Source organism: Mastigoproctus giganteus, chromosome 2, assembly GCF_048544385.1.
Source record: "Mastigoproctus giganteus isolate SK-2022 chromosome 2, ASM4854438v1, whole genome shotgun sequence".
NCBI lineage: Eukaryota > Metazoa > Arthropoda > Arachnida > Uropygi > Thelyphonidae > Mastigoproctus > Mastigoproctus giganteus.
The window spans coordinates 224,759,992-224,778,701 of NC_143576.1; the positions used below are offsets into that span (position 1 = coordinate 224,759,992).

An 18,710-nucleotide genomic window follows, 5' to 3' on the forward strand; every position below is an offset into this window, starting at 1 on the left:
ATAATCAAAGTAATTAATTATGGCATTTTAATAATCAATTATATGCAAATTGATTGATTACAAAATGTACATGGTTGAAAACTGAAGAAGTGAAAATGGAAAGATTAGATCTGATGTTATCAAAATTAAAGATTAAGTGCAATTCCCACTTGGGCAACAGGCTCCCTATCTTGCACAAATAAACAATTATTTTTATATTTATCATAAATATAACTTGTATACAATCAATTACAGGTAACCTCTGCTTAACACTGATAATTTGTTCCTGAAAAACAGAGCGCTAAGCGAGTGCTGTATTCCCATAATGTGACATATATTTGTGAGTCACAGTCTATGCCATAGGATATTTCCTAATCAATAATAAACAGTAGTGAAAAGATGCACAAATGTTGGTCAAAATATTTAATATTAAAAATTTGTACGTATAAAATATTCTCCATTACATAATAATTTGTTCCTGAAAAACAGAGCGCTAAGTGAGTGCTGTATTCCCGTAATGTGACATATATTTGTGAGTCACGGTCTATGCCATAGGATATTTCCTAATCAATAATAAACGGTAGTGAAAAGATGCACAAATGTTGGTCAAAATATTTAATATTAAAAATTTGTACGTATAAAATATTCTCCATTACATACGTACATAATTATGTGGTAAGTAACTACATTACATATCAAAATTAAACTTAAAATCGTGAGTTTATTAATCCGATGGCCCGGGGCTGTCGAGTTTTCGTAACTTTGGTCGATTTGGGTTGTATTTTGGCCATCTTCCTAGTAAACTAAGGAGTTTTGAAGTTCTTTTTTGAAAGTTTTGGCTCCTTCTTGATCTGCACTTGCAGCTTCTCACTGGATTTTAAAATCTATCTTACCAGCTTTAAATGGTTCCACTTTTTTTTTTTTTTTTTAAAGGTGAGCTTTTTTCAGACCATCATATAGGCTAATCGCTTTTTCTTTAATAACATTTAACTTAACAGAATTGTGCATTGGATATTATCTTCAATAAAATTATTTAGAAGTCTCTCCATTTCAATTATAATAGCCGTCCTAGTTGCTTGCAGCTGTCTTTCCCACTGCTAAAATTAATTCTTTATTTTTTATAATTGTTCTTACAGTTGAACCTGCCAGTCCTAAATTACTGCACACATCCACTTGTTGTTGAACGGAATCGATTTGCTTCAAAACGTATAATTTAATTTTCGAATTCAGTATTTTTCTTACCTTAGTAGGCTTCGTTCATGGTCCAGATGTTGTTCCTTTTTAATTCTTATCCGCCATTATTAATCTTTGAAAATGTAACTGCGTTGCATTAATTATGATACGTTCGAGTAAACTGTCCATTTCGGACGATGTCTAAAACTGTACCGAGTGATGACTAGACTTTGGATAAATGCATAAAATGCAAATATTACAAGCAATATACTTGATCATTTTTTTAAATGTTGTTCGTAACAAGTCACCATAGTGCAATTAAATTAGCGTGGGAAAGTTTCGCAAGTCTGCATGGGAAGCTTTGCTATTCATTTTCAAGCTATCGATTACATCAGCTGAAATGTTTTCGTTGAACATGCCAAAAATTCAATCTGTACACGGGTAAAAGAGCGTTATAGTGAGTTGTGACAGCGTTAGAATGAGATATGGGTTATAATATAAAAACAGCATTATAGCGAATCAGCGTAGAGTGAACTGCATTATAACGAGGGCCTGCTGTAGTTCAATTGTGATTTTCAATTAAGCCCGTCATGATATGAGTGGACCTCAAGTTCAGCAAGCAGTGTAGACAGGTGGCAAGGAAGGCCTTTGGCATCCTATTGATGATTTATTGAACATTTTATTGTAGTCCTGGCAAGGAGGTACTCAAAGAGCCAGTGTTGAGGCGGCGATGATGGGGAGGCACCTGCGCAGTGTCTTTCATGGTCCTCACCTGCCATTTCGCTTCCCTCTTCCCAAGACTTTAATCGCTTCTCCAGAAAGAAGTCGGAGTCGCTTCTCCCACTATTGTCATTCACAACTGGAAAGACTCAAATAGACAACGTTTTCATTAGTTCCTCAGTTCTAGGCCAAGCTGGGGTACTAGAAACTTTTTTCAGTTACCATAAAGCTCTCTATTTGAGATACAGAACACGCTTCTTGACTAGACCAAGATTCGAGCCCGTGATCACCAAATACGGAGGATGCAGAAAGGTATGGGGTCAGGTCCCCGGAGCAATATTGCCTTAGTTGCTAATGCTCCTAAAAAAAATAAAAATAAATAAAAAAATAATAAAACAGTAGTTGACTGAATTTTTTTTCTTAGTATTTGTGTACAATAAAAACTCCTTGTCCCCATTCTTTACTCTCTTAGCAATTTTTCATAATCTGCCTTTGCCACTCCAGCTTTTTTTTGTGGTATTGTTACAGTTCAGTTCATAGCTGTTATAGGCTTCAGTACTTTTTTTATTGCTCTGTAACTTCCATGCCATCTTTTTCTGCTTTATAAAACTGGCTAGTTTATTATTTATCCATCTTAGAATCCTCCTTATACTACATTTTCTTAATGGTACAATATATTTTCAAGGCTTCTGTGACTATAGCTTTGAAATTAAACCATAATTCTAATGTATTTCCACTTTTTGTCGGTCTCCCCAGTTGAGAGAGCCCATGTAACACCTAAGTCGTCAATCTTACTTGCCTTTAACAACTGCTGCATCTCTCTCTTCATCATCTAACTTAACTCCTTGTTCACTCCCAGTTGTGGCTCCTGCTTTGTCTGCCCTGTGATGTCATCTTATTTGATGGTAATGATGAGGTCTAGAATATTCTTACTCCTATTACTCTTTCTAACATGCTGATGCAATTAACAGGCTACTTTTGATAAGAAGCATGATCCCTTCTATCTTTCTTATCCTTCCTAAATACATTATACTTACCATTGTGAAACCTCATCATCCCCTGGTCAAGTCATCAAATGCAGACATTGTCGGGATATCAGAGATGTGGTGTCACTTGGATATAAGGGATGCAGTATTTGAATATGGGGAGTACAATGTATACAGAAAAGACAGTGTACAGTGTTGACTGTCAAGTGGCACGACTGGGCCCCCCAAATTCTGTGTTTTGTTGAAGTGCAAACTCTGTAAAGGCCAGAGATAATGTGAGTTTTAGTCTATTGTTCCTCCAGCTATTTAGCCATGGGGCCCCTGGTGGGACTCCACATTGCCTCAAGGAGGCAGGCCAAGTGTAGTAGGGAATAGAAAGGTTTCTGGCAGGGGCAAACCCTGGGAGACACCTGAGCTTGCCCCCCAGGAGAAGAAAAAATCTGGAAAGGGGGAAGGGGGGAACAGATGAAGATGAAGAGGGTGGATGATAGGAAGACTTTCCACCTGAAATAGAAAGTTTTAACTTAGAGGGGAATCCTGTGGGACAAGCCCATCCTCTATGGGGGAGAGAATTGCTAAGAACAGAGAAAGATTTGTGGCAGTAGAGTCAACCAGGTGAAAAGTTGGTTTGGGAGGTGGGGAAGTGAAATGGAGAGTAAAGTCATAGGGCCGGGGCACCCTAAGTGGGGAAAGAGATCAAACTGCACACATACAGTGCTTCTCTGTAAGTAATCCCACACTGCCAGGCCAGCTGAAGCCAGTATTAGCATATCCCATGACATGCTTTGGGTCAGGGGACATGTCAGCAATGCAGGAGGAAGTTCCTAATAGGTTGCCCTGATTGTAGTCAAATTAGGGAAGCCTGTTAGAACGCTACATGCACTTAGCCTAACTATCCACTTTGACACACTCATTCCATGTTGTAATATGTTTGCTGTCACTAGCACATAAAATCATCCAATCTTGTACTGAAGCAGCAAGTTTCTAACATTTTGTTTGGTATATGTAATTTTGAAATGTTTGTGAATCTTTTTACATTTAAACATTACAGGAATTGCAAATAAAGAGATTTTTAAACTAGAAACACAGCCACAAGTGTAATAAATTGATAATTTTACTTAACAGGAGATAAAAATTTACAAAATAATTTTTGCAATTATGTTGACCATAATTTAACATCCTATACAAAAATTCCATTTGAATGGATAAAAATGCCACGTCAAGTTTTCAGTTGAAGTGTAGCTCATTCTGTACAATACACCAAACTTTACAAATTTGTGAATGTCTTAATGAAATTATGCTTTCTGATGATTTGGGATATGAAAATATCTTCAATGAAATGTCAATAAAATGAGTTGTAATTACACATTAGCTTCAGTTCTCAATTGTCAACCACACATTTCCATTCTGTAGATTTTCAAGAAACTTCAGTAGCATGTACTGTGGGCACATCATACAGGGCATCATGTGATATTGTTTGATGTAACATAAGGCTTAAAACTCCTCCTCGATTTGCCATAGTCATGCGAATATTTCTTTCTTGTTCCAATAGGTCATCAAGCTTAAACCACTGTAAGGGAAAGGGGGGGAAGACAATATTTAACATCTTTTGCTGAAAATATAAATAACATGCCTCCACAGATTCAATACAATTATAAAGAATTAAAATTAAAATATGTTACCAAAAAAAGAGCATATCTGGACAAGTTATTGGTAAAAAATCTTAAATTTTCATATTAGAGTAAGAGTACTTAGAGGAGCATGAGCTGTGAGATGGTTAGGGAAAGTGATAGCAAAGATAATCATCCCATGCATCTTTCTTCTCTGTTACTAATGTAATCCTATATGATTTAGTTGTCACTTTATTCCATTTACTTTTAAAACCAGCAACTTACAATCTTTTTTTGTAATGAGATGTCAAATAACAGTCTTCCTTCAAGCACAGTACTAAGTACTATAGATTCTAACACCTCTCGTGTTTGGAGTTTACATAAAAAAAAAAAAAAAAAAAAATCAATGAGGTCAGTGAATATTGCAAACAATTTTATTCAATGATATACACTCAGTGATCACTAAATTGTGATCAACCCATCTGTAATGGACTATGCCACATAGCTTGCAGTATAAAAAGCCAAATAGCTTTTTACATTAGAGAGTGGTAATTTGCATCTGGTTGTGCAAGTCGAAGTGATAAAGTAGCAGTTATGGGACATAGTAAAGATATCGTGGAAGTTTCAAAGGGACATGACTGGTTAAGGTATACAAAGAATAGTGTTGAACAGGTCAAACCACCTCCTGGTGACAGAACTGTAAAGGATTACACAAGGTCAATGTTTCTCCTGAGCACAGGGAATGCAAGAACAATATCTCAAATGACAATATGCCACACACTCAAGGCATATGGGGTTCAGCAGATGACTCAAGAGACATCATTGACAGTGAATACTGTGGTGTCAACACCACACTACTTGGACACTGGAATTGAGTGTACTGGTTGGATGAGTCCAAATACTTGGTGCAACATGCTGATGGATGCCTTTGTGTGTGGCACAAGCAACACAAATCCATGGACCCATCATGCATGGTGCCCACTATCCAGGCAGGCGGATTGTTGCTTAATATGCTGCATGTTTTAGCATTAGCATTAGTAGAGGCATATGATGCAAGAAAGCAAGCTTATGCAGCATCAGCAGATATATATATAAAAAAAAAAAAACCACTCCCATTTCACCCCCTCCATTCGTTCGAAATACCTGTCCAGCTGGGCCTTAAATTTATTTAGGCTATCAACTTCCACAACAAGGGATGGAAGTCTGTTCCACCAACCAACTATCCGCTGGCTAAAGGCAAAAAAGGTTTTTGCTGGCAAGAACTAGGACTCCTAGTGCATATGGACCAACATTTCACTGGTGAGGTCTACTAGCATCTCTTAAGAGACTACATACACCCTGCCATGTGCCATTTTTTCCTGGATGGAAATGGAATCTGTCAAGACAATAATGCACTGTCGTCGGGCTCACATTGTGCATGAGTGGTTCGAGGAACAGTGAAAATATCACCCATCTTGGTTGGCCTCCAGATTTGCCTGACCTCAATCCAATTGAACTCCTGTGGGATATTTTGGAACAGGAAGTGACGCATATGGACACACAATCATCATCTATTCCGACACTGTGGAAAGCCATGCAGGCAGCATGGCTGCAGATCCCCATGGATGTCTTCAGATATCTAGTGGAGTCAATGCCTAGATGAATAGTAGCTATTATCCATGCAAACGATGGCTCAACATGGTAATAACTTGGTGGTCATAATTCAGTGATTACTGAGTTCATGCTATTAATAATTTTCTACAACCAATCGCCTGTTTCATATTGCCTGCCACCGATCGAAGCATTTTTTGAAGCCTTCTTTTGTTAATGCTTTCAGGCAATTCATCATTGTGTTTGACTGGTTTTTTCTTGAACCAACTGAAATCCTTTTCCTTTTTTTTGTCCTGTTTTAATTTTGGGAATAGCCAAAAGTCACATAGTGCCAAATCACGTGAATAAGTTTGGTATGGAATGAGAGGAAATGTTTTTGTCAGTGAAAAACTGCTAGACAGTGAGTGATGTTCCTTCAGCATGACAGTGCATTGTCATGCTGAAGGAACCAACCACTTCACCATTTCTTAGGTTGTTTGCACTACTCTGCATCTCTCCACTCTTTTAAAACTTCTTGGTAGCAGGCTGCATTAACAGTGATAATGTAGAACAAATTCTGATAACACCATCCCATTATTAGTATGACCTTTACATGTGATTCTGACTAGCATGCCTTTTTTGGCCTTGGTAATAATGTTGTTTACCACTGGCAGCTTTGAACTGTTGTTCCTAGGTCACACTTATGCCTAATCACGTTAATTTTTTTGTTAAAAATGAGGATCTAATACAACTCGCCTGAACAATTCTGATGAAATGAGGACTTGATGCTGTCGATTACAATGAGAATGCATGGATCAAACTTGGCACCAATTCACCTTATGCTGAAATCTCTGTCAAAATGACTTGAACTAAACCAAATTAAGAGATAACTACCGAGCAATTTCTCAAATGGTCATTTGTCAATTCATTCAAATGACTGTGCAGATAAACTTTTTTTTTCATCTTCAAGCAAAAATGCCCTTGGGAAACTATTTTAAAACATTTTTTTTTTTTTTTTTTTGTCATAGCATTATCTCTAAATTGTAATGAGATTTCGTGTGTTTCTGTGGCTGGCTTTCCAAGTTTACAACAAAATTTAATGCTCGCACATTATTTAAATTTTGTAATTTTTAGTATACATTACAAAAGAGAAAAAAAGTGTTCACTCAAAACAGCTTTCTGCTAGACTGGTTGGTGCATAACAAGTAAAAACATGCTGTGTGCAAGCTCAAAAAGTGCCAATGGAAACCTGCTCACAATCTTTTAGGTACATCTGTGCATTCAAGAATTATAAGATCATTCACTGAACTGATCAAACCTCAAGTACACAAACATACACATACTTCAGTTTTGCTCCACTTTGACTTCGATTCCATTGGAGAGTGGCATAACTCCAGGTGTTAGTTCATGATTTAAATATAGCATAGGGCCGCTATTGTTCAACAGTTCATTTAATATCAAGCGGTGATAAAACCACATCTGCAATACTTCATAATACAGTGTTTCAAAACGATGTGTACACAATTTAGAAAATAAAATTAATTACAAACCTCAGAAGTTATCATCGGGTATGTACAGGTATAAGGTATGTTCGTGTCAGACGGCACCTGGGATTTCTCCCATCTCTGCGTGTGTTCGCTGTGTCGATGACAGTGCACTGTCAGCCAGAGACTAGAAAGTGTGTGGGCCATGGCTGTGCAGTGTGATGTGTTGTGCCCATCGTTTGTTTGGCTTATTAGCCACCATGCCCCTAGTGGGGCCCGATGTTGCCCATACCTCGTCACGTGGAGGCTAGCCAGGTGGGTCCAGTATCACAACAAGTTGCTCTGGCAGGTCCTGCCACGTAGTTTCCTGGGATTTCAGTGGCTAGGACTTTAAAAAAAAAAAAAAAAATATTACATGTTTGACGTTAATGCTTAATGGGATTGCTGTTAGGAAATCACTGGTTGGGGTTGAATGCTAGAGAGATGTATGTACAGAGAATTAGTCTGTGGCTCATGGCAACAAACTGGTATTAGTATTGGAAAATGATGCAAAGAAGCATCAGCCAAAAAAAAAACCAAACCCTACCACACCTGTTTATCCCTTCTAATGATTTGTCTAATTCAACCATAAATTCATTCAGATAAAGTGATAGTAAACTACTTCATCTGAATTCAATTTTTTTTTAATTCAGATGAAGTAGTTTACTATCACTCAAAAAAAAAAAAAAATATATGGTCTAACAATTCCCCTGGATGATCCACACTGGACTGTAACTCCAGTGTGGATCATTAGGGAAAAATTTGCAGCCTTGTCTACATGAATAAAATTATCAGGGAGACCATTACACTCAATTATGTAGCACTGAACCCAAAAAATGTTTCATCTGGCCAAACACTATCTCGCATCCTCATCTGTCTTGCCTTTAAACTATTCACAAACTTCGGCACATACAATAACGTCCCAGATCTTTGCTTGCACAAATCTTGCATGGTATCATACATCTCAAATTTATCGCAAATTCTTCAAACTTCAAAAATAGACAAGCAATAATTGCTTGTCTATACTTTTTCATGCGCTTCACATACATTTGTATTATATTCCACATTACACTTTTGTAAATTTGTATTTATTTTAATTTACATTTTTTTACACTGTGTAGGGACTACCTTGTCTACTAGTATTACGATAAAAGGCCGCATATTTGTCCCCCTTTTTCTAATACTACAGACAAGTTTGGAAATGCAGTGCCTGATACATGGCCAGGAGTAGTCCCCTGATGAATTTCCTGGCTATGTATCATATTTTCATTTACTATATTCAGATTCTGCATATTTGCCATCCCCTGATTCGACCTCTTGCTAAAATTGCCCTTCCATATCTGAATATAGTGTTATGTATTTATTTAACCACTAAATCACTTCCACTTTCTACTATCCCTTAAACTTCTCTTAGTTCTGGTGCCTTGTGTACTTTTCATTTCCATTTTCACAGACACTTTATTCTACAAACCACACATTATTTATATCCTTTTGCTTCCTCTACTGCTGCACTGTGCGTTTTGGAGCATTAGACATACTATAACTTTTGTTATTTCCCTTCTTAACTGTTATATATTCCTTTTATATATATATAGAATGATTAACAGTGCGATCATTCTTTATGTAGCATTCACATACAAGATAATCAGAAGTTTCCATTAATGCAAAAGGTGTTTTTAAGGAATTTTTTTTACTGCACAAATGATATTGTACTTACTGAAGTGGAATGAGACAGCAGTACATGAACATGTTAGCCCTATAAAAGTACCACCTGTCTTCACTAGCCACAAAGAATATACACTGGTGTTCAAAGAAAGTGCCACACCCCTTAAAATTGTAATTGTCATCCGAATAACGTAAGTATATGGCAATATTTTCTACAGATTGCATCAGATAAGATTCACATGCATAGGTGATGATGTAATACTGCATCAGCTGTTACTTTCAACTATATAAAGCACACTCTATAATAGTTGCAGTCATTCCTTGCTTGTGTCAGAATGGCGAGTTACATGCAGCTGACACCACAAAAAAAGAGTGCTATTGTTGCTTTACGTGAGGATGTTCTTCCAGTCATATTGCTTATAGAGTGTCTTGTAATCAGTCGACAGTGAGTAGATTTCCTTCCAAACTCAAGAATACTGGTTCTGCTGATAGGAAAAAGGAACCAGATGCAAACGAGTCTCTAGGCCAAAACAAGACCACGTTTTGAAGCACTTATGCCTCAAAAACCGTAAAGCTTCTTCGTCTAAGCTGAAAAGAGAATGGGAAGAACATATAGGAGTGGTAGCAAGTGCAGTAACAGTCAGAAGACGCCTCTTCAAAAATGGACTTGTAGCCCGTCGTCCAAAGAAGAAGCCCCTCCTCACAAAAAAAATGAAAAAGGCCTGATTAATTTGGTGTAAGGAGCATGTCAAATGGACCTCAGAGCAATGGAAGTCAGTTATTTTCTCGGATGAGAAGAAATTCAACCTGCATAGCTCTGATGGGAGACAAACGATTCGCTGTAAACGTGGTGAAGAATGCCATCCAGGCTGTATGGTGTCTACAGTGAAATTCTCTACCAGCCAAATGATATGGGAGTGCATTTCGTATCGTGGAGTAGGTCACCTGCAGTTTATAAAAGGTTCTGTATATGCCAATGGATACCTGGCTATATTGGAAGGTAAATTGCTGCCAACCATTAGAGACCATTTTAACCTATCAAGTAACTGCATCTTTCAGGACCTCTGTTCCTTGTCATCGGGTGAAAAGTGTAAGTAGGCACTTCTGTAGTTAGTCTAGCTTCATTTCTGCATTAGATGTTCAACAGTAATGTGTTTACATTTGTTGCAGGTGAAAAAATGGAAGAATGGTCCATTACAACTCTTAGCTGGCCAGGAAACAGCCTGGACCTGGACCCTATAGAGAACTGTTGGCATCGTGTGGAATCCGCAGTTGCCAGAAAGAAACCAAAGACCCTTCATGAACTTGAGGAAGCCATAATTCGTGTTTGGAACCATGAACTATCAGTTTATTATCTTCAGAAATTGATCTTGTCAATGCCGCGACGGTGTGCTGCTGTCATCAGGGGCAGAGGCAGTTCAACTAAATATTAGTTTGCACCTGGTGAACTTTTCATTTTGTTTTCCATTTAAAATGATAAACTGAAGCAAATTGAGGGTTTCTGATAACACTTCAGCCATAATTGTTGTGTTTACCAAAACTGTTGTATAAAGGTTGCAAATGCTCATTTTGGAATATTTTGAGAGCAACTGTCAAATATTACTTAGCTTTGCCTTCATCATCATCATCATCAGCCATTTTCAATCCACTGGAGGATGAAGGCCTCTCCAGCAACTTTCCAGTTCCTTCTGTTTTTAGCACTGGCCATCCATTTAATACCCACAAACTCATGAATTTCATCTATCCATCTCCGCCTTTGTCTTCCAGGTTTTTTCTTCTAGCTCCTCTTGGATACCATTCTGTTATTTTCTTAGTCCATCTGTCATCATGTCTTCGAGCTATGTGTCCTGCCCAAGACCATTTTAGTTCTTTAGTTTTGATAAGAATGTCCTTTACTTGAGTTTGTTGCCTAATCCATGTGTTTCTCTTCTTATCTAAAAGTCTGATTCCCAATATAATTCGTTCCATTCTTCGCTGTGTAGTTCTTAGCTTCTCTTCCATTCTTTTGGTGAGTGCCCAAGTTTCACTTCCATAAATCATGGTGGGGAGTATACATTGATTCATTATTTTACGTTTCAGACAAACTGGGATATTGCTCTTCAGTATGTGACTATATTTCCTGAATGCTATCCATCCAAAATTTATTCTTCTCTTGACTTCCAGTCATTTATCATTATTACAGCTAATAACTTGTCCCAGATAAGTGTATGACTCCACCTTTTCAATTACTGCTCCTTCAATCATTATTTCCCTTTCCCTGGCATACTTGTTCATCATTACTTTTGTTTTAGCCATATTCATCTTTAGTCCAAAATCCTTACTAACTGTGCATAACTGATTAAGATTTTCCTCTAATTCTTTGGGATCGTGGCTTATGACCACAATGTCATCTGCAAATCGTAAATGGTTTAGGTACTCTCCGTTCACAATGACTCCTTTCTGCGACCAGTCTAATCTTCTGAAAGCTTCCTCAAGGGCAGCAGTATACAGCTTCGGAGATATTGTGTCTCCTTGTCGAACTCCTTTCTCGATTTTAAATTTGCTACTGTCTTTGTCTAGTCTAATAAAGGAGGTAGCACTCTCATATATTTTCTTCAAAATCATAATATATGGAGAATCTATGCCTTGTCTTTCCAGTGCCCGAAACATTGCCTTATGCTATATGGAGTCAAATGCCTTTTCATAATCCACAAATGCCAGGCATAATGGTGTTTTATATTCATTTGCTTTCTCCATTAGCTGTGATATTACGTGAAGGTGATCCACAGTTGATAATCCTGTCCTAAAGCCAGCTTGCTCTTTTGGTTGATTCTCATCAAGTATTCTTTCTAATCTGTTAGTAATGACCCTTGTGAACAACTTGTAGATATGGGATAACAAGCTAATTGGTCTATAATTTCCAATTTCTGATTTATCTCCTTTCTTATGCAGCAAAACTATGATTGCATTATTCCACTGGTTAGGCATCACACCTTTTCTAATGCACTTTGTGAAGAGCCTTGCCAGTTTTTGTGTTATGTCTCTTCCTCCCAATTTTAACAACTCTACAGTAACTGCATCTTCCCCCGGGGCTTTCCAATTCTTCATTTTCTTCAATGCATGTTCTACCTCATCAGGAAGAATATCGGGTATGTCGTATGTGTTGCTACTTTGCAATCCATCTTCCCCACTGCTGGTATCATTCCCTCGTTCCTTGTATAATTCTCTATAGTAGTCTTCTGCTATTTGAATTATGTCTTCTCTGCTGTTTATAAGTACACCATCGCTATTCTTCAGTTTCAGTATCATTTGTCTTTCTGTATTACTGCTCATGGCTGCTGATTTAAATCCTTTGTTTTCCCTTAATGCTTGTTCTACTTTTCTTGTGTTAAATCTTCTTATGTCCTCTCTGAGTCTCTTTCTAATGGCTTTGCATAACTCAGTATACTCAATTTTCTCCCTGTCAGTGTTTTTCTTGCTCTTCATTTGTTGTCTTTGGGTCATCATGACAAGTGTTTCTTGACTAATTTTTTCTTCTTTGGATTGCTGTTTCCCTATAGGTTTCTTGGGCTTTATCACTTTCAGAAAGTTGTAATATTCCTCGTCGATATCTTGGTCCTGAGCAGTCTGCAGAAGCTCAAACTTTTCTTAAGTTCCAGTACATACTGCTTTTTCTCCCCCTCTGTTATTTCAAAGACCTTTGTATTATTTACTCGAGTCAGTTTTTTCCTTTCCTTTCCTACATCTATATCAAGTGTACATCTTACCATTCTGTGATCACTTCCAACATTTACCTTATTCAGGACGGTAACATCATTCACAATATATCTTCTGTTAGTGAGGATGAAGTCGATTTCATTAGTTGTTAATCCATTTGGACTCTTCCATGTCCACTTTCTGTTCACCCTTTTCTTGAAAAAAGTGTTCATTACTGACAGTCCTTGAGATTCTGAAAATTCCACAAGTCTTTCACCTCTTTTATTTCTTTCACCAATTCCAAAATTTCCTATAGTTCCTCTTTCTGCGCTGTTTTGCCTTTTTCCAACCTTAGCATTGAAGTCCCCCATAATAATAGTGTAGTGGGTTTTCTGCTCATCTAGAAGACTCAATTTCAGTGTACATTTCTTCAACCTCTTCATCATCATGGCTCGATGTTGGTGCATAAATCATTATAATCTTCAGCTTGTACCTCTTAGAAATCTTGAATATTAGTCTTGACACCCTTGGTGATGTACTTTTGAATTCCAAAATGTTGTTTTTAAAATCTTTATGGACCAGAAACCCAACTCCACCTTCACTCCTTTCACTGTTTCCATTGGTGTACAGTAGATTTCCACTTGATAAACTTATAAGTGATTCATTTCTTCTTCTTGTTTCAGCCAAACCGATGATATTCCAATTCACATTTTCTAATTCCTTTTCCAGCTCTAATATCCTGTCTTCACTGGATATACAATTGTATAAATATAAACAAAAGATATTTATTAATAGTTAAGCTTTGCCTTAACTATTAATAAATATCTTTTGTTTATATTTCTATTTGCGATGCTAGTCATTAATGTAACATACCATCGCAAAAAAAGGGTTAGAAATGTGAAATTTCTAAGTGAGGCACTTTCTTTGAACACCAGCGTATGTATTGAGAGAAATGTTTTAAACTGCATAAGAATGGGGGGAACAAAACAATAGCATAAAGATATGACAGAATTGAACATGATTTCTTCTGCTTTATTCAGTATTTAAAATATTTTTAAGTTATTAATTTTGATTCAAATATAGACAGTTAAGAGAGCAGATGTGTTTAAATCTCAATCCTGAAGGGGATTAACGTCAGATGTCTGGTAGACAAATTTTTTGTTTAAATAAAATTTCTGTAATGTTTAAATCTTATTTCGGTAATCTGATATATTTTGTTTATTTAAATTCTGTAATATATTGTTAATTTAAATTCTGTAATATATTGTAAATTTCAATTTTGTAATATTCTTAAGTTCAAATTTTATCTGAATAATGTTTGTTACAAGATCCACTTACAATACAAAGTCCAAGGATATCATGATTCAGACAGAAATGCCTACTAGCATTTCCTGTGTGAGTCACAAGTTTGTTGATTGTATAGCCTGCTGCATGTATTCTAATGTCAGTCTAGTAGACAAACCAAGCTCAATTTGTGCTGTTTTTTTTTTTTTTTTTTTTTTTTCATCCAATGTAAGGAATGTACCAATCTCAAATTAGAACTGAATGCATTACAAGAATTTGAGTCGCTGAAAAAAAATGTGTGCTTACCCTAAAAACAATGTAACTGGGAACTAGTCAGAATCTCAAGTATCTCGTGATCTGCCCAGTGATACACCCCCCAATTCAGGTCCAAGGAAGGAATAGTCAAGTGTATACTGATCTGGTTGAAGGAGAGTTAGTTTTATTTGGAGATTCTATTATCAGGGAAATCAATAGCATATTTTGTAATAAAGATAGGTGGATCAGAACCAGGGTGTGTTTGCTAGGAGCAACAATTGATTATGTTACCAACAGATTATCAGGTTTTAAGGATAGTGAAGAATCCATTATTATTCATGTGAGGACTAAAGACATTAAATGAAGGACGACCTGACCATTTGTTGAATAAATATAGGACCATGTGAAAAAATGCCACGAGCTAGGTCAGAATATGTTGTGTCTGGAATTCTGCCCAGACACGATTGGGGAATTATATGCTGAAAGCCTTGTGGATTAACTCAAGACTTGAAGGACTCTGCAGGGCTCTGTGTGTCTGGAGGTGGGGAAAGAATGTTATCATCATGACCCACACTTGTAGGTAGAAAGCATTTATTTTGTAGAGATGGTATTCATTTGAACAAAGGTGGCGAAGGGGTTTTTACCAGTATCACTGAGGATACCTTAAGGGTTTAGGGAAACTAGCTAGTTATGGGGGAGAAGGGTAATATACACACATGTTTATCTGATGATATGGTCAAAATAATGCTTGCACACATCTCAATAATTCTTTTTTGTTGCTCAACAACTGAGATTGGCAAGATGTTCTGAGGTAACAAATTAGCATTAGCATAAGGGCACATGATGCAAGAAAGCAAGCTTATATAGCATCAGCCAAAAAAAAATACAAAAAAAAAAAAAAAAACCACCCTTATTTCACTCGCTCCAAATGTTTCTCAAGTTCTGCCGTGACTCTATTTAAGCTATCAACTTCTACAACGACAGATGGAAGTTTGTTCCAGCAATCAACCACCCGCTGGCTAAAGGCAAACTTCCGTACATCTATCCTACACCCGTCTTTCCTCAATTTGAATCTATGCCCTCTCAGGTGATTATTCCGAGCAAGAGGAAGAATCCCATCAGCATTGAGCATGCTCAAACCATTCAAGCCTTTATACACATCAATCAGATCACCTCATAGGTGCCTAGACTCCAGAAAATGTAATTTGCAAAACTTTAGCCTTTCTTCGTAAGAGCAACCCTTTGTTCTGTTCACTAATCTTGTTGCCCTTCTCTGTACTCGTTCCAACAGCTCTACATCCTTCTTAAAATGAGGCCTCCAGACCTGTATAAAGTACTCAAAGTGTGGCCTGGCCATTGCCTTATACATGGGGATAATCACCTCCTTATCCCTGCTAGAAAAATTGCTGTATATCATTGACAAGACACCATGAGCTACCATCTGCACTGCTGAGAAAACTTCATATCTGCCTGCACAATTACCGCCAGGTCCTTTTCATTCTCTACCACTGTCAGTGTGGTACCACAGATTTGATACTTTACTCTGGGATTACTGCTTCCCATATGTAGTACTTTACCTTTGTCAATGTTAAACTTCATTTGCCACCTCTTAGCCCATCTGCTCAACTTTTCTAGATCCTGCTGCAGCAGTGCACTGTCATTAGAGTCATTAACAACCCTGCCAACCTTCATATCGTCTGCAAACTTGGACATTAGGCCTGATATCATCAATATCATTTATAAATACAGAAAACAACAATGGACCCAACACTGAACCCTGAGGGACTCCACTAATAACACGAAGAGCAGTGTCCATTGATTACAACTCTGTCTTCTCCCACTCGACCATCCCTTTATCCATAGCAGCAATTTGCCTCCAATGCCACATGCTCCAATTTGTGCAGCAGTCTTCCATGTGCAACAGTATCAAAGGCCTTTCTAAGATCCAAATATATGATATCAAAGTTATTCTTTGCATCCAGTTCCTTTGTGACTACATCATAGTATCCAATCAAATTAGTCAGACAAGACTTCCCCTTAACAAACCCATGCTGTGTCCGAGCTATAACTGAAGTCTTGTCTAGATGATCCTGCAATGCTTCTTTAACCAGTGCCTCCATTAATTTCCCTGGAACAGAAGTTAAACTAACAGGTTTGTAATTACTTGTTTCCCTTTGATCCTCCTTTGTTATTTGGGGTCACATTTGCTTATCTCCAATCCATGGGTACCTCCCTGAGTCCAGGAAGCTCTCATAATTATGGCTAAGGGTTTGCTTACTTCCTTTGCTGCCTACTTTAACATAACCGGATAGATTCCATCCACCCTAGGTGCATTTCTTATGTTTATTTTCAACAATTTCTCCTCCACTTACTCTCAGTTATTACAAGATTATCTAGCTTACTGCCAGAGTTGAACCTCTGGCATTCCCCTCCCTGAATAACTCCTGATGTGTGACTGTAGATGCAAAATATTCATTTAGTTTGTTAGCTACCTGAGCAGAATCATCAAGAGTTGAACCATCGACATCAAGTGGACCAATCTGATTTCTTTACATAAGTAAATCAGAGTTCTTTACATAAGTAAAGAACTCTTTGCTGTTTTTCTTTGCATCCTTTGCCAAAGATTTCTCGTAATCTTCCTTCGCCTGCCTAACCTCCTTTGTAACTTGGTTACAGACCAACTTATATCTATCATAGGCTTCTGTGTCACATGTTAATTTATATGTATCCCATGCATTTTTCTTCTCTGTCACATGTCTAATTAGTTCATCTGACATCCATTTAGGCCTAAATCTTGAACAATATTTCTTTGTTGGTATGAAAAGCCTAGTAGCTTCCAAGATTAATTCTTTGAATGCTTCTCATTTTGAATTTGCTGTTGGTAACATCATCAGTTGTTTTTTTTTTTGATTTGGTAGTTGTTGGCGCATCGGCTTCTGTGGCCATATTGCACCTCCCAAGGTTTTTGCAGTACTTTGATCCAAGCCCGAGGCGGGAATCGAACCCGCGACCTTTGGGTTGCTGGGCAGGTACTTTTACCCACTCGGCATCATCAGTTGTCCCACCGTATAGAATTTAAATACTGTCTCAGACAACCATAGTCACCTTTATGAAAGCAAAAACCCTTCTCTTTACCCTTGATGGTAGTTACTTCTTTGAGTAAATCCCACTTCAGCACACTGTGATCACTGCCACCTAGTGGCTCCTTTATCTGCAGATTCTTGATGCATGTAGAATCACTACTGATAATCAGATCAAGAGTCTTACTCCCTCTAGTTGCCTCTCAAACATGCTGCTGTAGAAAACAATCACCCAATAAATCCACAAAAGGCTTGCTAGTGTGTGAGTGACCAACCCACAAATTCCAGTCAATCTCTGGGAAATTAAAATCCCCCATTATAAGACACTCTGATTTACTGGCCCACTCTATTTCTCTGCACAATTGCTCATTATGCTCATCAGATTCATTTGGTCTCATCATCAGATAACACACACACCTACTCTCATTTTTCCTTTCCCAGTGCTTATGTCACACAGACAAACTCAACATTGCATTGTCCACCAACATAAATTGGATGCACTTCCTTAGATTTTATGTGTTTTTTAACTAACAGCATAACCTCTCCTCCCTTTCTGTCCTGTCTATCCTTTCTGTACACATTGTACTCCCCAAATTCCAGTTCTGCACTGCTTTTGTCTGTGTGACACCATGTCTCTGATATCCTAACAATATCTGCCTTTGATGTCTTGACTAGCACTTCAAGCTCATCGAATTTATTAACTATACTCCTAGCATTGGTGTACATGCAAGTATATGTATACGTGCACCTCTTTCTACTCTTAGTTACCCTAACACAACCCATGTATTTACTTGTTCCACTATGACTCACAGCAGTCCTGGAAATCCCCATTGCCTTGCTTTCCAGGCTGCTGCTCAATTGCATTTCAATAGTAGTAGTGCAAGAATCATTTTTACCTCTGCCAGCGGCTACTGTTAATCTATTAGTCCGTGTATCCCCCCAAGCTAGCAGTTTTCCGACCCATCTAACACTACCTCGATAGCATCAGCATTTATTCTATTTAAGTGTATCCAATCCCTGTAGAGGCAGTCTCTCCTGTTAACAAGCACAGACCAGGTTGAAAAAAATTCTACCCCTTGAGCCTTGCACAATCTCTCCATGGCTGAATTGATCGAAAAGGCATGACATCATATACTCCCTCCTATCATGTCTGGGCAGAATTGCAGACACTTTCAAATTCAACCCTAACTC

General features: G+C 37.7%; 1 protein-coding gene across 2 annotated transcripts in view; it reads right to left on the reverse strand.

The window, feature by feature from the left end:
* Window positions 1-4,072: 4,072 nt before the first annotated feature.
* The window catches only part of LOC150090180 (CXXC-type zinc finger protein 1-like), a 157,309-nt gene continuing 142,671 nt past the window's right edge, over window positions 4,073-18,710 (reverse strand). For both annotated transcript variants that reach the window (XM_090369001.1, XM_090369002.1), the window contains one exon: window positions 4,073-4,428. In XM_090369001.1, coding sequence (XP_090225127.1) covers window positions 4,276-4,428 — 153 coding nt within the window. In that variant the 3' untranslated portion in view covers window positions 4,073-4,275. The remainder of the gene's footprint in view (window positions 4,429-18,710) is intronic.